Source organism: Salvelinus sp. IW2-2015, linkage group LG23 (assembly GCF_002910315.2).
Source record: "Salvelinus sp. IW2-2015 linkage group LG23, ASM291031v2, whole genome shotgun sequence".
Lineage (NCBI taxonomy): Eukaryota > Metazoa > Chordata > Actinopteri > Salmoniformes > Salmonidae > Salvelinus > Salvelinus sp. IW2-2015.
The window spans coordinates 45587784-45603871 of NC_036863.1; the positions used below are offsets into that span (position 1 = coordinate 45587784).

The 16088-nt window shown below is 42.4% G+C and overlaps 1 protein-coding gene across 1 annotated transcript in view; it reads right to left on the bottom strand.

Moving 5' to 3' along the window:
• Positions 1-16088, bottom strand: part of adamts15a (ADAM metallopeptidase with thrombospondin type 1 motif, 15a) — a 29076-nt gene that overhangs the window by 9640 nt on the left and 3348 nt on the right. The window contains exons 2-3 of the mRNA XM_023968533.2: positions 11004-11136; positions 10308-10475 (exon numbers count right to left, since the gene is read on the bottom strand). Coding sequence (XP_023824301.1) covers positions 10308-10475; positions 11004-11136 — 301 coding nt within the window. The remainder of the gene's footprint in view (positions 1-10307; positions 10476-11003; positions 11137-16088) is intronic.

Here is a 16088-nt window from a genome sequence, read left to right on the forward strand (position 1 = left end):
ACAAAACGAATGTAGACAAACCTGACCATACGAACTACTATAACACGAAGAAGCCAACCACGAACAGAAAAATGACTACATAAAATGATGAACGAACGAAACAGTCCCGTATGGTGCAAACAAACACAGACACGGAAGACAACCACCCACGACAAACAATGTGACAACACCTACCTTAATATGATTCTCAATCAGAGGAATGAAAACCACCTGCCTCTAATTGAGAACCATATTAGGTACCCATTAACAACATAGAAACAGAAAACATTACTGCCCACCCAAACTCACGTCCTGACCAACTAACACATACAAAACTAACAACGAAAACAGGTCAGGAACGTGACAGTTGTTAATTCACCTGTTTCCATACATTCCATTTATAAACATTTATCTTACAAATCAGTTGTTTAATCTAACTGCTTACACTATTCCCATGTGTACATGGAATTGTATTTGTTGTTTTTTTTACTCATTTTTTTCTAATCTTTACAGGAAAATCCACAGACACTATCTGATGTGTGGAGACATTTCACTGCAGCTAATGTAGAAGGAAAAGCTGTGTACATTTGCAAATACTGTGCCAAATCATATGTGAAGAATGCAACAAAGATGCAGCATCATCTGGCGAAGTGCATAAAGTTCCCTCAGCGCTCACAACAAGCAACCTCTGACAAAAGTCCCTCTACTTCTATTCGAGGTGGAAATGATGAATCAGACACCTTATCGATAGCAACAGCTCATGGTCTTCCTGGAATCAGAAGTTTTTTTGACTCAATGGAGGAATGTAGTCAGAGAAATGCTGATGAATGTCTTGCTCGAGCTGTGTATGCAACTGGTTCACCTCTGATACTCACAAGCAATGTGTATTGGAAGAGATTTCTGAATGTTTTTTGCCCAGCATACACCCCTCCAACAGACATGCTTTATCCACTCATTTGCTGACTTCAACAGAGTTCAAGTGAAGGTCAAGCAAATCATAGAAAAAGCAAACTGTATTGCAATCATCTCTGATGGGTGGTCGAATGTTCGTGGGCAAGGAATAATTAACTACATCATCTCCACCCCTCAACCAGTATTCTACAAGAGCACAGACACAAGGTACAACAGACACACCGGTCTCTACATAGCAGATGAGCTGAAGGCAGTCATCAATGACCTTGGACCACAGGAGGTATTTGCACTGGTGACAGACAATGCTGCGAACATGAAGGCTGCTTGGTCTAAAGAGGAGGAGTCCTACCCTCACATCATACCTATTTGCTGTGCTGCTCATGTATTGAATCTGCTCCTCAAGGTCATCATGGCACTGAAAACAATGGATACACTCTACAAGAGAACCAAGGAAATAATTAGGTATATGTGAAGGGTCATCAAATTATAGCATCAATCTACCTCACCAAGCAAAGTGGAAGTATAAGAGCACCACATTAAAGCTTCCCAGCAACACCCATTGGGGTGGTGTTGGCATCATGTTTGACAGTCTCCTGGAGGGGAAGGAMTCTCTCCAAGAAATGGCCATATCACAGTCTGTCGATATGGACAGCCCCATCAAGAGGATCCTCCTGGATGATGTATTTTGGGAGAGAGTGGTAAGCAGCCTGAAACTCCTGAAACCTATAGCAGTAGCCATTGCACAGATTGAGAAAGACAATGCCACCTTGTCTGATGTTCAGACTCTGCTTGCAGATGTAAGATAAGAAATCCATACTGCCCTGCCCACTTCACTGTTGCTCCAGGCAGAGGACACTGCTGTTCTGAAATACATCAAAAAGCGTGAAGACTTCTGCCTGAATCCCATACACGCCACAGTGTACATGTTGGACCCCAAGTATGCTGGCTAAAGCATCCTGTCTGGTGCAGAGATCAACAAGGCCTATGGTGTCATCACTACCGTGWCTCGCCACCTTGGCCTGGATAAAGGCAAGGTTCTTGGCAGTCTGGCGAAGTACACTTCCAAGCAAGYGCTTTGGGATGGAGATGCAATATGGCAATTGTTACAACATATCTCATCAGCCACCTGGTGGAAGGGACTTTGTGGATCTGAGGCTCTTTCCCCTGTGGCCTCCATCATCCTCCAAATCCCACCAACATCAGTCYCCTCAGAGCGCAACTGGTTCTTGTTTGGGAACACACACACCAAAGCACGCAACAGGCTYACCAATACAAGGGTTGAAYAATTGGTGGCCATCCAGGCWAATTTMWGGCTTTTTGAGCCTGACAATGAGCCATCCTCAACAKAGTTGGAAAGTGACAGTGAAGATGAGGCCTCAGAGTCTGATGTTCAAGAGGTGGACATTGAGGAGGTCCAGGGAGAAGACATGGAAGCCTGAGAGGAAGACAACCAAAGTTTTTGTTTCTAGACTATCATTTTACAGATGTATGTTGAAAACATTTTTGGGAAATGCGATGAATCATTGGGGATCATTCAATAATCCCTTTCTTTTGTTGTTCAGTGAAATCATCCCACGTGAAGAGTCAACTAATTTAATTAAAGTTCAATTCGTAACTAAATAGTTTTTTTTTATTTCAATTGGAAGGATTTATCATTTGCAATTATGTCTACTTATGATAAGGTAAAAGGTTTATGTTTCTGTCTCCATGTGATATGGTAAATATATCCAATGCAAAAAACATCTACATTTAAATGGTATTAKTATMAATGTGCATATATTTCCATTAATTCCCATATATTCCCGTTAATTCCCACGGAAACTTTCCACCTCTGAATATTCCCCAAAATGTGCACACCTGAGTGACAAAAGCCCTGCAGAGTGGAGTTAAGATAAGAAGAAGAAGCACAGAGCAGAGGGCCTAGCTGTTTCTAGGAAAAGTCTAATAATAATTAGGGTTTGATAGGCCTGTGTTAAACAACATCAAAAGGCCAGACTGAATTGGAAGCGTTGGACAGTCTGTGACTTAGCACTCAGTGAGACACTCCTAACTTCTCAATACACTCAAATCTAATGTTATTTGTCACATGCTTCGTAAACAAAAGGGGCATACTAACAGTGAAAGGCTTACTTACAGGACCTTCCCAACAATGCAGAGAGAAAGATTTTTAAATAATATAAAAATATACAGTACCATTCAAAAGTTTGGACACACCTACTCATTCAAGGCTTTTTCTTTATTTTTTTACTATTTTCTACATTGTAAAATAATAGTGAAGACATCAAAACTATGCAATAATGTAGTATCATGTAATATGGAATCATGTAGTAACCAAAAAAGTGTTAAACAAAGGTTATAAAGTAGGCACTAGCCTTTCTTGATAAATCCTGCAATATAGCCTGTTCAAAACTTTGGTGAAGGTTTAAACCAGTTTGCAAGTTTTGTTGTTTTGTTTTGTTTCATTCTCTTCAGCCATTTTCTTTGGCCAAATGATGTTCCAAATGCAATGTTGTATTTGCTGTCATATAATATCCTGCTTGTATTTTCCCTTTAGCAATAACATGACTTATGACATTACATTACCTTAAGTTTAGAAACTTTTTTTGACAGTTTGGTGTGGTGTGAACTATTAACCTATTAAATGCTACTGCAGGCCTATGATATGAAGGCAGTGTGCACTGGCACTCCAACTGTCTATGACAGTAGAACTTGAGGAAGAACATTTTAGGCCTACCAAAGATTCTCCTATAATCTAACATACAATGCTTATTTTAGTTAAAAAAAGATTAGGATYATAAAACATTTACGAATTAGCCTCCTATGTCTATATCTGTATAGCAGACGCAGTAGCCAATCTGACAAGGATAAATAAATGAATGTCGGTGTCGTAGCATGCCACTGGCATATCTGTATCTCTCTCTCTGGGGCTAGGCCTAAGCATCTCTTCCTTTTATATTTTATTTTTTAAATATGAATATCATACAGTGGATGCATAAGCCTATAGGCCTATGTGCATGCAATTCCCTGATGCATTTAGTGCTCAAATCTGCAAAAATCACTCCTGTCTCCCAATGGCACGTTTTGTTAGCTAATCCAAGTTTATCATTTTAAAAGGCTAATTAATCATTAGAAAACCTTTCTGCAATTATGTTAGCACAGCTGAAAACTGTTGTGCTGATTAAAGAAGCAATAAAATGGGCCTTCTTTAGACTAGATGAGTATCTGGAGCATCAGCATGTGTGGGTTCGATTACAGGCTCAATATGGCCAGAAACTCGTCAGTCTATTCTTGTTCTGAGAAATGAAGGCTATTTCATTCGAGAAATTGCCAAGAAACTGAAGATCTCGTACAACGCTGTGTACTACTTCCTTCACAGAACAGCGCAAACTGGCTCTAACCAGAATAGAAAGAGGAGTGTGAGGCTTCGGTGCACAACTGAGCAAGAGCAACTTTCAAAATTTCTAAAGGATATTTTCACATCTGTCACTTTGACAATGGTATTTTCATGCTAATTTCATTATGAAACGAACATTCACGCGCAGCCTACTGTCTTGTGCACATTGTTGCGCTTATAATGTGAAGACACAGACTAATAGTGCATCAACATTTTCTGATCTGTTGCATCAGACTCATTGATTTTTTTATGTTTTTTTTATGTAGCCTATGCCCAGTGTTGTGTAAGAGACCACCTAAAGCGAGACAAATTCAAGGCCAAGACCGGAGCAAATCGAGTCTGAGTCAAGACCAACACCGGAGGGAGGTCGAGACCGAGTTGACACCGGGAGAGGGACAAGCTGGTTCGAGACCAATTCAATACCGAGAACAGAAAAAAGCGTGTCCCATTCAAGACCATGATTGTAATTCTTRGTCCAGTATTMCTGCATATTMCAGAAGAACATATGGATTCTATAGACATTCAGAAMGGTAAACAAATGCATGCTGAGGGCAATTATTACTAACCCAAACACAGCGGGGAACAATGAGGACCTTCTAAGCCTTCAGAGGGCTAAGGATTTATAATATAATAAAAACAYCAATAATTACAATTATATTATTATTTTCAATCATGTTCTGATTTAATCTCTTCAGTTCAGATTTAATCTCTGGCGAGTTAAATCTACCTAGCTAATTCAGCCATTAGCTAGGCCATGAGAAGCTGGATAGAAGGCACATGCCATTCAACTGTATTAGGGCAAAATTTGGGAGTGACATRGGAATAAACCAATCACATTTTGAATTGTAATGGGTGGGACAGTTTTTACCAAAAATACGTATGGAAACTTCTGCCTTATCAAAGGCCAACAGATCACTGTGCAATAGCGAGCAGTAGTTTTCCCAGGGTCTAGCTAGCTATCTTTTGTTGTTGGCTAGTTTGCAGCGGCTGCAACAGGTGTTATCGAAGAGGATGTTGTTGCTAATTTGTTAGCTTCTCCCTTTTCAAGAATAACTTTTAACAAGAAGTTAACCTTTAACTGCAGTGGGCTAAATCAGGGTCACTCAGAGTGATTCTTAGTAGTCTTAAAAAAAAAATACATTTAAAAAAAGTATACACCTCACACATGGTTATGGACTTTTAAAAAAAGACACCTGCACCATGTCAGATATAGAACTAAAATGTATTCAAATTGTTGTTCGCATCCCAATATTACAGTTTATTTACATCACAGAACACTGAAATATAACAAACGTGTTTGACATAGAAACACTTGATGTTCGATTATTTTTATGTTTATAATCTTCACTAATTACAAAATTAGAAAAAATATTAATATCATTCCACCTATGAGGCCAAAGAAGGCGCTTTTGGTCATTGACTGCAGGGAAGGGTTGTTTCAAATGATCATCATCTGGTGAGTGGAACTGTGATGTTTTAGTTTTTTTGCTCAATCTGATTGGMTGGGCCTGGCAGGGCCCCAGTGGTTGGGCCTGTGTCCAACCAGGCCCACTCATGCCTATGCCCCTGATACAAACAGCACATYATGACRGAAATCACAAATAGCCTACTAACCAAGACTTCAGACTAAKATTTTTCAAAACCTGGTTTGCATACCCATTGTTGCCTTAGTTAGCATTTATTGGTAGATATCATAAGTTGAAACGTCTTTCCTACCTACCAGCTATGGATGACATTCTGTGAGCTGCTCCATACCAAAACCAGTTAAGAGCTGCGCGTTCTTGCTGCCTGCCTGCAGATGATATTCTGCTGAAACTAGGCTATGTGAGCAGTGTGCATGTGAATATATTTCACGTGTTTTGCAATTGTGTAGGCTACTTTGTGCAGGATTTCACTATTGTACTACATACTTGATATTGTATAGCTCCACTACACTACTTTGTTACACAAAACTGGGGATGTGTGTGTATACGGCATATACCTGCATTTAAAAACTGGATGGTTCGAGCCCTGACAGCCTTGGTATATCAGGCCATATACCACGGGTATGACAAAAACATGTATTTTTACTGCTCTAATTACATTGGTAACCAGTTTATAAAAGCAATAAGGCACCTCGGGGGTTTGTGATATATGGCCAATATACCACGGCTAAGGGCTGTTGAGTCATGCCTAAGAACAGCCCTTGGCCGTGGTATATTGGCAATATACCGCACCCCCTCGTGTCTTATTGCTTAAATATCCCCACTACACCACTGGCTTAAATAGCCCCCCGCTATCCATACGTTTTTTTTTCTTCTTCACCTGGGGATCATCTGTTTTACAAAAAGTGCACTCTCCTACGTACATAGGTGCGCTGGTATTACCGTTGCTGTCTATTCAGCATCACCAACCTGTCACACAATGAATGCCTAGGTCCAATAGGTTCGCCACTGCGCAAACATGTCTATAATAGATATAAAGACTGCAGGTATTAATGTTTCACGAAAGGAGTGTATATGTTTGGCCTGGTGAAGCGGTTGTATGCGCTTATTAAATGGAAGCTGATAATTGTGAGTTTTTTACTCCGCTGGTCTTGGCTGACTGAGTACAAATGTCTCTGGCGAGGCAAGACCGAGACACTAAAAATGTGGTCTCAAGACCGGTCACGGTCTCCAGTACTACAACACTGCCTAGACCTACTGATTGTAGGAATTTGGGTTCTATTGTCCAACATGTGTCCCAGTGTCTGCTGGGGTCTTTGACAACTTTTAGGACCTTTCTCCACCGCCTGGTATAGAGGTCCTTGAAGGTCTTGACCTGCTCCACTACATCCCCGTCGATGTGGATGGGGGCGTGCTCGGCCCTCCGTTTCCTGTAGTCCACGATCAGCTCGTTTGTCTTGCTGACGTTTATTTTTTTTTAATTTAACCTTTATTTAACTAGGCAAGGAGAGGACAGGTTCTCCTGACACCACACTTCCAGGTCACTGACCTCCTCCTTATAGGCTGTCTCATCATCTTCGGTGATCAGGGCTACCACCGTTGTGTCGTCATCATCAGTAAACTTAATGATGGTGTTGAAGTCATGCATGGCCATGCAGTCATGGGTGAACAGGGAGTACAGGAGGTGACTAAGCACCCCTGAGGAGCCCATGTGTTGAGGGTCAGCGTGGCGGTTTTGCTGTTGCCTACCCTCATCACCTGCGGGCGCCCTGTCAGGAAGTCCAGGATCAAGTTGCAGAGGGAGGTGTTCAGTCCCAGGGTCCTGAGCTTAGTGATGAGCTTGGAGGGCACCATGGTGTTTTAGTCTATGAACAACATTCGCACATAGGTGTTCCTCTTGTCCAGGTGGGAGAAGGCAGTGTGGAGTGCAATAGAGATTGAATCATCTGTGAATCTGTTGGGGCGGTGTGCAAAGTGGGTCCAGGGTGTCTCGGATGATGGTGTTGATGTGAGCCATGCATTTCATGGCTACAGATGTGAGTGCTACGGGGCGATAGTCAATTAGACAGGTTACCTTGGCGTTCTTGGGCACAGGGAATATGGTGGTCTGCATGAAATATGTAGGTATTACAGACTTGGTCAGGGAGAGTTTGAAAATGTCAGTGAAGACACTTGCCAGCTAGTCAGCCCATGCTCTGAGTACGCATCCTGGTAATCCGGCTTTATGAATGTTAATCTGTTTAAAGGAATTACTCATATTGGCTACGGAGACAGCTGGTGCTCTCATGCATGGTTCAGTGTTGTTTGCCTTGAAGCGAGCATAGAAGGCATTTAGCTCATCTGGTAGGCTTGTGTCACGGGACAGTTCGCGGCTGGTTTTCCCTTTGTAATCCGTGATAGTTTTCAAGCCCTGCTAAATCCGACGTGCGTCAGAGCCTGCGTAGTAGGATTCGATTTTAGTCTTGTATTGATGCTTTTCCTGTTTGATGGCTCGTCAAAGGTTGAAGAGGGATTTCTTCTAAGTGTCCGGATAATGTCCCACTCCTTGAAAAAGGCAGCTCTAGCCTTTAGCTCAGTGCGGTCGCACACGAATCCATGGCATGCCTGTAATCCATGGTTTCTGGTTGGGATATGTACGTACGGTGGGGGGGACGTCATTGATGCACCTATTAATGAAGCCGGTGACTGATGTGGTAAACTCCTCAATGTTATTGGATGAATACCGGAATATATTCCAGTCTGTGCTAGCGAAACTGTCCTGCTGTGTATCATCCGCTTCATTGGACCACTTCCGTATTGGTTCTTCCTGTTTGAGTTTTTTGCTTATAAGCAGAAATCAGGGAGGGCGAGGGAGAGCCTTGTATACGTTTCTGTGTGTCGAGTAAAGGTGATCTAGAATTTTGTGGCCTCTAATTGCACAGGTGACATGCTGGTAAAAATTAGGTAAACTGATTTCAGTTTCCTTGCATTAAAARCACCGGCCACGAGAAGCGCCACTTCTGGGTGTACATTTTCTTGTTTGAATATGGCCCTATACAGGTTGTTGAGTGGAGTCTTAGTGCCAGCATCGGTTTGTGGTGGTAAATAGACTGCTACTAAAAATATAGATGAAAACTCTCTTGGTAAATAGTATGGTCTGCAGCTTACCATAAAGTATTCTAACTCAGGCGGGCAAAAAATGGAGACTTCCTTAACATTAGAGAACATGCACCAGCTGCTGTTAACAAAGAGACACACACTCCTAATGTCTCAAGGCACTCCTAACTTGCGTGCGTGCTGGTGCTACTTTGTCTACTTTTCTCTGTCCTGAGGACAAATGTCATGTAACGGGCATGAAAACAGAATTGAACGAACAGAGCATTTTTCCTTCTATTCTATTTTAACCTATGTGGGTAGCACTGAGGACTACACCTAGCTGCCCAAACCACTGTGGTGGTTCTTCGTATAACAGCCCCTATAATTTGGGACAGATGGTCAGGATAGCAGGACTTGAAATAACAGTTTGTCACTGATCTGGGTCCAGACCTTGTGGTTTGCCCTGCTTGGCACACGCTCCATATTCAAGAGAGTAGGATTAGGATGTCTGCAGAGAGAGTTCTCTCTCTCTCTCATTGTCTGTAATGTAACATTGTGTGAGTGCCTCCAACGTTACAATGAGTGTAGCCTGTCTGGTCTGTGRACACGTCCCATTTAGAGTTCATCTGATACATGATTTGTCTTTACGACGGAGACAACTATAGCTGGTGTTAACCCGTCAGGTCATATTCATGGCTGAGAGGTTATTATATTATTGGACTATTTGAAGACTCATAATCATTATGTTAAGCAATATAAATGTCTAAAACACATTTCCCTTTCAGGGACAATAACTACCATCTTATCTATTTGATCTTATCAGGCGGAATTGAGAAAAACCAAGAGACAAATGTCTGCTTTGCGAAGTAAGTCAGCCTGCTCCTTGACAACCGCAGGCTTCCTAGCCCCTTAGTTACTGACCCAGTGGCAACAGATAACAGGCTAGACTGTGTGACTCTGTTTGTGGCAGGGACACAACAGGAACAAAACAGGCTCTGTGATTATGTGCTCAGCAGCACGTTAGGATGGGCATGTGTTCTCTTAATGTGATCAGCCATCAGCAGTCCTGGTGCCAACACAACACAAGATGTTTGTACCGTGTGTTGTCAACCAATGAGTGTGTTATAAGGGGGGCCTGAAGCACCACAGTGAGACTGAGTTCAGCTGAGTCTCACTCACACCACTTTATCAAACACTCGCCCTCATTCCTTCCTCTTGTTCTACACAACAAGGGTCAGGGGTTAGGGGTCAGAAGGTAAGAGTCACGATGACTCACCATTTCCACTGTCCAGGCAGTTTACCAACCTTGTAGGGTTTTCCCACATATTACGCAAGATAAATGGGTTAAGGGTTTGCCCACTTATTGCATAAGGGTTTGCCCACTTATTTACCGACAGCACTCAAGGGTTACCCACATATCTCTTTACCACTACCACACCTTAGTAAAGGGTCAAGTATGTGCTGTGCGTACATGCCTATGTGTGTGCGTCAGGGGTTAGAGGTCAGAGGMTCTGCTGACTCACCATGTCCGCTGTCCAGGAAGTCAGTGATGATGGCTGCGCTGCAGGGGGACCAGGGGCTGGTCCTGTTGATCTGGATCAGGGTAGGGGACATCATGTGGTTGTCCTTCAGCTTCCCAAACGTCTCCTCGCACGCCTTCACATTGTCATGCGGCATGTTGAACACGTGGCCTGTAGCAGGAAGAGGAAGGAGGGAGACATTGCTGTCCACTGTCTCATTCGTCTTTGTTGTTCAATAAATGACTTACTGGATTTACTTAGGTCATAGGTCATATGCCTTGCCGTCAACTGACTTGTTGTTTCTGTCAGTCACTAAACACTGGAAATTTACAAAATGATTTTATGGTTGCTCAGGTATTGTGAAAGGAGTTTCGTCTTTGTTTGACAGTTTTTACAGCTTTACATTCACATAAAAATACAATGAGAATCTGCATGGATATCGGTCTTCCTTTATATCAGCTCTGATGTTGTTCAAACTAAAAAGTGGAAATCTGGGTCATTTTTAGTAACTATTCTTGTCACACTGACAAAACAGCAACTTTGGGTTCTCAATGACGGTGCCAGGGGGGTTTGGAGAGGGCAGCAGGTTTGGGTGAACGGGTTCACCCCATTGAGTCGACTCAGTCAATTCAGGAAGTAAACTGAACATTCAATTSCGACCCTGGAGGACGGACTAAGGTGATGTAACAGAGCACTCACCAAGCTCGTGAGCKGTGGTGAAGGCGGAGGGCAGACCGTCATCTTCTATCACGGAGCAGCTTCTCTTGGGGTCACACATGGTGCCCACGTCAGCCATGCCCAGGGTGTCACAGGTGGAGGCTCCACACAGGTCCTGGACAGGAGATAACACACACACCACACACTGGTCAGACAAACACACTAATTTCTCCCATTACACATGGCAATAACATTTCTATTGCTGTTCTGAGATTTAACTAGGATATTCACTTGATGTCAAGCTAATTTGACCCTCTTACTTGTCGTGCTTTTAATACCTTGAAAGAGGAGGACAACACAGTAGTATGTACTATATATAGTGATTATACTGTGTGTCATCAAATCAAATTGTATTTGTCACATACACATGGTTAGCAGATGTTAATGAGAGTAATATCATTATGCTGTGACAAACCATTCTAATACGTCTGCTTTGGCTTGCCATGCGTTCTCCCAATAGGCATAGCTTTCTGGAAACCCCCGCTACACATTCAATCTACCTGTACTTGAGTTCATGTAAATGCCTCCAATTGTTCTGCCAAGTAGCAAAGTTTCCAATTMACCTATATTTCTGCACCACACTGTTTTAAACACAATGGATGTTAGTAAGGACCCATTGGGACCTCATTATCACAGGCCTCACTGACAACCAGGCAGTACCTAAACAACCCATGGAGCAATGCCTTTCTGTCCAGTTTTGTATTATTCTGTAAGTAAATCTGTGAAACTCAATTTAGTATSATACAGTATGTTACGTTATGTCGGGTTAGATTATGAATGGAATAGCGGTCGTACAATATCATACAAATTAGAGGACGTACGGTATCATACATTTTACCTGGTCGGACAGTAGCATACGAATTGGATGACGGAAGTTATCACACGTCTGGGCGGACATATAGTATTATACGTCTTTCTCTGAGACCAGGTTGATTGTTGCGTGTAACAACAAAGTAGAATTACGGGAAGAATTTACGTTGGCGGTTTGGGGAACTAACAACAAAGGTTAGYAAACATTACGTGAAKGGTTTGGGGAACTAAAACAACAACGGTAAGGTGAATTTAAGTTGTAGTTTAGGTGAATTGGGTAAAGTTTAGAATAAAGGTTAGGGGAAGGGTTAGCTAAAATGACACAGTTGTTCCCGACGTGACTCAAACACACAATCTTTAAATTGCTGGACGGTCGCGGATTACGCCCGACCAATCTCCCTACTTTTGTTTCAGTCTAAAGTAACTAGACCATTAGTAGGTGTCATACGTCTTGGAGGAGCTCTGAAATACATTAAGTATGTTTCGTATTGCTCTGATGCCAGGCTGTGCACACTAGAGTAGAATCTTCCACAAACCTCTCAGCTTTGATCTGGTATTTAAAAGTATATCCAAACTGAAGCCTTAAAGTACTGTGACAAAATATTTGCAGTATATACCACAATTGTTAGACAATGAAAATCCAATCCAGATGTGTGTGTTTTAACGCAATATCAAATAATAAAGTACCTGGGATTCTTTTCAATTAAAAGAGTCAAAAATAGTAATTTCTCAAGCAATCATTTTTTCTACGACTGTCTGGGAGTGGTCTGAGTGGGGAGGGAAAAACTGAGAACTAGCTGTCTTTTCAAACAGCTCTTACACTAAAAGGCCATTATCATCATATTCACAATTTCATATTATTATTCCAACCTCATAGTGTGGAAATATATATAAAAACACAGGACAATCACATTTTTTGATTGCGCTAGGCCTATGAGAAAATATACTACACTGCAACGAGCTGCTGTGTTTTCATCTGCCAATGACCTACTTTTCCCATCCGCCATCTGCCATATCTTTCCATGGTGTGGACTCACTCACCCAGCTGTTTAACACACACAKAGACACGCACGCACACACACACGAACACAACTTCCAATCCGGACTCTCCATCCTATCCATCTTTCCACAGTGTGGACTCACTCACCCAGGTGTTTAATGACAATGACCAATAATATCGTTCCAATCCTGACTAATCATAATTAAAAAACCCACTGCTTTTGGTGACCTTGTTTCTGCATGTTACTTCCTCTTTTCATTGAACCAGGCATAGAACAGAGTAGGATTTGGGGTGGCAGGTAGCCTAGTGGTTAGAGTGTTGGGGCAGTAACCGAAAGGTTGCTGGATTGAATCCCCGAGCTGACAAAGATAAAAAATCTGTCGTTCTGAACAAGGCAGTTAACACACTGTTCCTAGGCTGTCATTGTAAATWAGAATTTGTTCTTAACTGACTTGCCTAGTTAAATAAAGGTTAAATTAAAAAATACTCTCCCCTCCATAACATAAGTCATGTTGCTAGTGATGGCTCAGTAGGGCCAGGGGGGACATTCAAAAGGAACATGTTGTTGCACAGAACTGCAACAGAACAGCGTAGGGCCGGGAACCAATCAGAGTTGTAGTGATTCAATCAATCAGCCATTGGCTGATTAGTAGGGGCCTGGCGGCATATTCAAAAGCGACATGTTGTAGCAAAATGTTAAAAGAGCAACACCGAGAAAGAATGAGGCTAGGCACTAAACAAGTTACACAACAACAACTGCAGCAGCTTGCAACGACAACTGGAAACCTTGGTCTGATACACCAGTATCACCGGGAAGGGTTTTATAAGATCTGGAAATACTTAGCTAGGTGTGTCCTTCCCCCCTTGTTACCCTGGTGTGTATCTGTCTATCATGGAAGTTAATAGCAAACTTAGTGTAGAGTTACTCTCCCATCCAGCCCTCTCTGGGGAAATATGAATCTGGCAGGTTTATGGTCAGAATCCATTACTAATCTTTTGGAAAAGGGGTTTTCACATACACTGCACATTCTGTGGACGTTACTGTGCGATCTCAGCAAGCTGCAGAGCAGTAAGGAAGGAGCCATGGGGAGAACTGAGGCTCCCTGTGAGAGCTGAGTGGTCTATATAAAACACATAAGTATAGTACATTAAACTCAGCATAAGTAAACATCACATCGGGCGCAATCTGTGCCTTACTCAARCCAGTGTGCTGTTGATTGCAAACCATTTCAAGACCCTTTCACAGGCGTCTAAATCTAATGTGCCTAACCAGCTGGGGGAAAATGGTTGAAATGGCGTTAGAAACTGATTGAAATGACGTCATTGTGATGTCATGCCCTCTGGGTATTTAGAATGAGAATGCCTATGCCACAGGCATMGAAAGTGTCCCATGACTGTCTCCTGCTATGGATCAAGGTCGGCTGAGTGCATCATCAGCATCACCACCAGCCCATGTCTGTCAAAACCTATTCATTTTCACTGTGTCAAAGACGACTCCTCTCCTCAAGCAACACTGACCCAATTGGCACCCGGTGGTACAAACAGCAGACTTTCATTAGGCTTTTATAACATCCAAACTGTTCCATGTGTGCATTCCCCCTCCTTCTCTTTCCATTTCTCTCTCTTCCTCTCTGCCTCTATCTCACTCAACCTCCCTCTCAATTTGTCTACTTTCTCCCACTCTCTAGTTCTCCCACTCTCCCCTCCTCTCTCTTCTCTCTCTCTCACTTTCTCCCTCTCTTTTTCTCTGCTAGTTCTCCCACTCTCCCCCCTCTATCTCTCTCTCTCACTTTCTCCCTCTCTTTTTCTCTCTAGTTCTCCCACTCTCCCCCTCCTCTCGTTCTCTCCCTCTCTCTGAGTCACAGACCACATACCAGTGTCCACCACAACTCAGCTTTAACATGTTTAATCAGACTTGTTATTATTACAGACAGAAACGAGTGGAAATGGAAAGGAGAGCTGGAGTGGGGTGAGAGGAGGAAGTTAGGATTACTGCCAATGAAAGACAGTAAAGAAATTAGCTCACACAAGGGTCTGCTGTGTGGTAGTTGTAAGGGCCCATTGGGAGTATTGGGTCTCATAATGACAGCTTCACAGCTGAAGGTGAGATATGTTAGTCTTTCACGTCCACTCCAATGTTCAGGAACATTAAGACTCATTTGTCATGAGGAGTAATCTGAATGCCTGAGGGAGCTAAATTTAAACTGKAACTGATTGTTTCAAGTCTTTCTTTCTCCCACTTCCTTTTACAAGTCACCATGACAGTATCTTTTAAATGATGAGCCCAAGCCCATGCTTTGGAAGGTTTTACCTCACAGAACTACATCGTAGCTCAGTGGTCATAACAAATCCTGTTGCCAATGGTCTGTATGGTTACCAAGATTACTGAAAAGGCAATGACTGCAGAGTGTAATTCTAGAGATAACATATTCATCCAACTTGTTGAATTAAGTTGTATCAATCTACTCCACTTCTAGTAGGCCTATTATCATTGACATTGCTTTTCAAGCCTACATTCAGCCTACACAGCTGCCAACTAAGCCAACCAAAGTGTCGCCTGGAGAGATATGATTCTGACATATTCAATTTTCTCATAGTGATGCTGATCCATATTGCCATTCTTTGCCACTCTTTGCCACAGCGAATGTGCTGACACACACAACAGTCAGTCTCTGTTATGTTATTCATGTGTAATTACTTGGTTATAGCCTGGCGTGAGACTGTTTATTTAGTGGTTTTAGGATGACAGGCTCGTGTGGTGCCYCTTAAAATGACTTGCAAGGCTTCTTTGTCACTTTTGGGGTTTTGAGAGGAAAGCGTGTGACTGATGATGGCCAACTGTGCCACGCCACACTGCCAGTGCTACTAAGCCTCTTTTATTAGGTGTAAATCTGAGGGACTCGATAAAGTTGGGCTATATTAAAAGGTAAGGTTTAGCCAACTGGAAACCACTATGGCAAATTAAAAAGCAACAAGATGTGTAATAGTGTAGTTATTGTGTGGTTGTTTCAAATCTCCAGTGTATGTTGAATACTCGACAATCAATTCTCAATCGATTTTCAGAACGATTATTCACAATATGCGTAGGTGAACAACCCTGACGAGTGACAGGRTGATAGGTCAAACAAAATCATCGCTGTAGAGGTCACATGGTAGAGACGCGGGGAATGAATGGAAACACACACAAACAGATCAACTGAGCCAACAACCCAGATGAGAAATGTGCACTAGGCAGAGGAGAGGTGTGCCGACTCCTG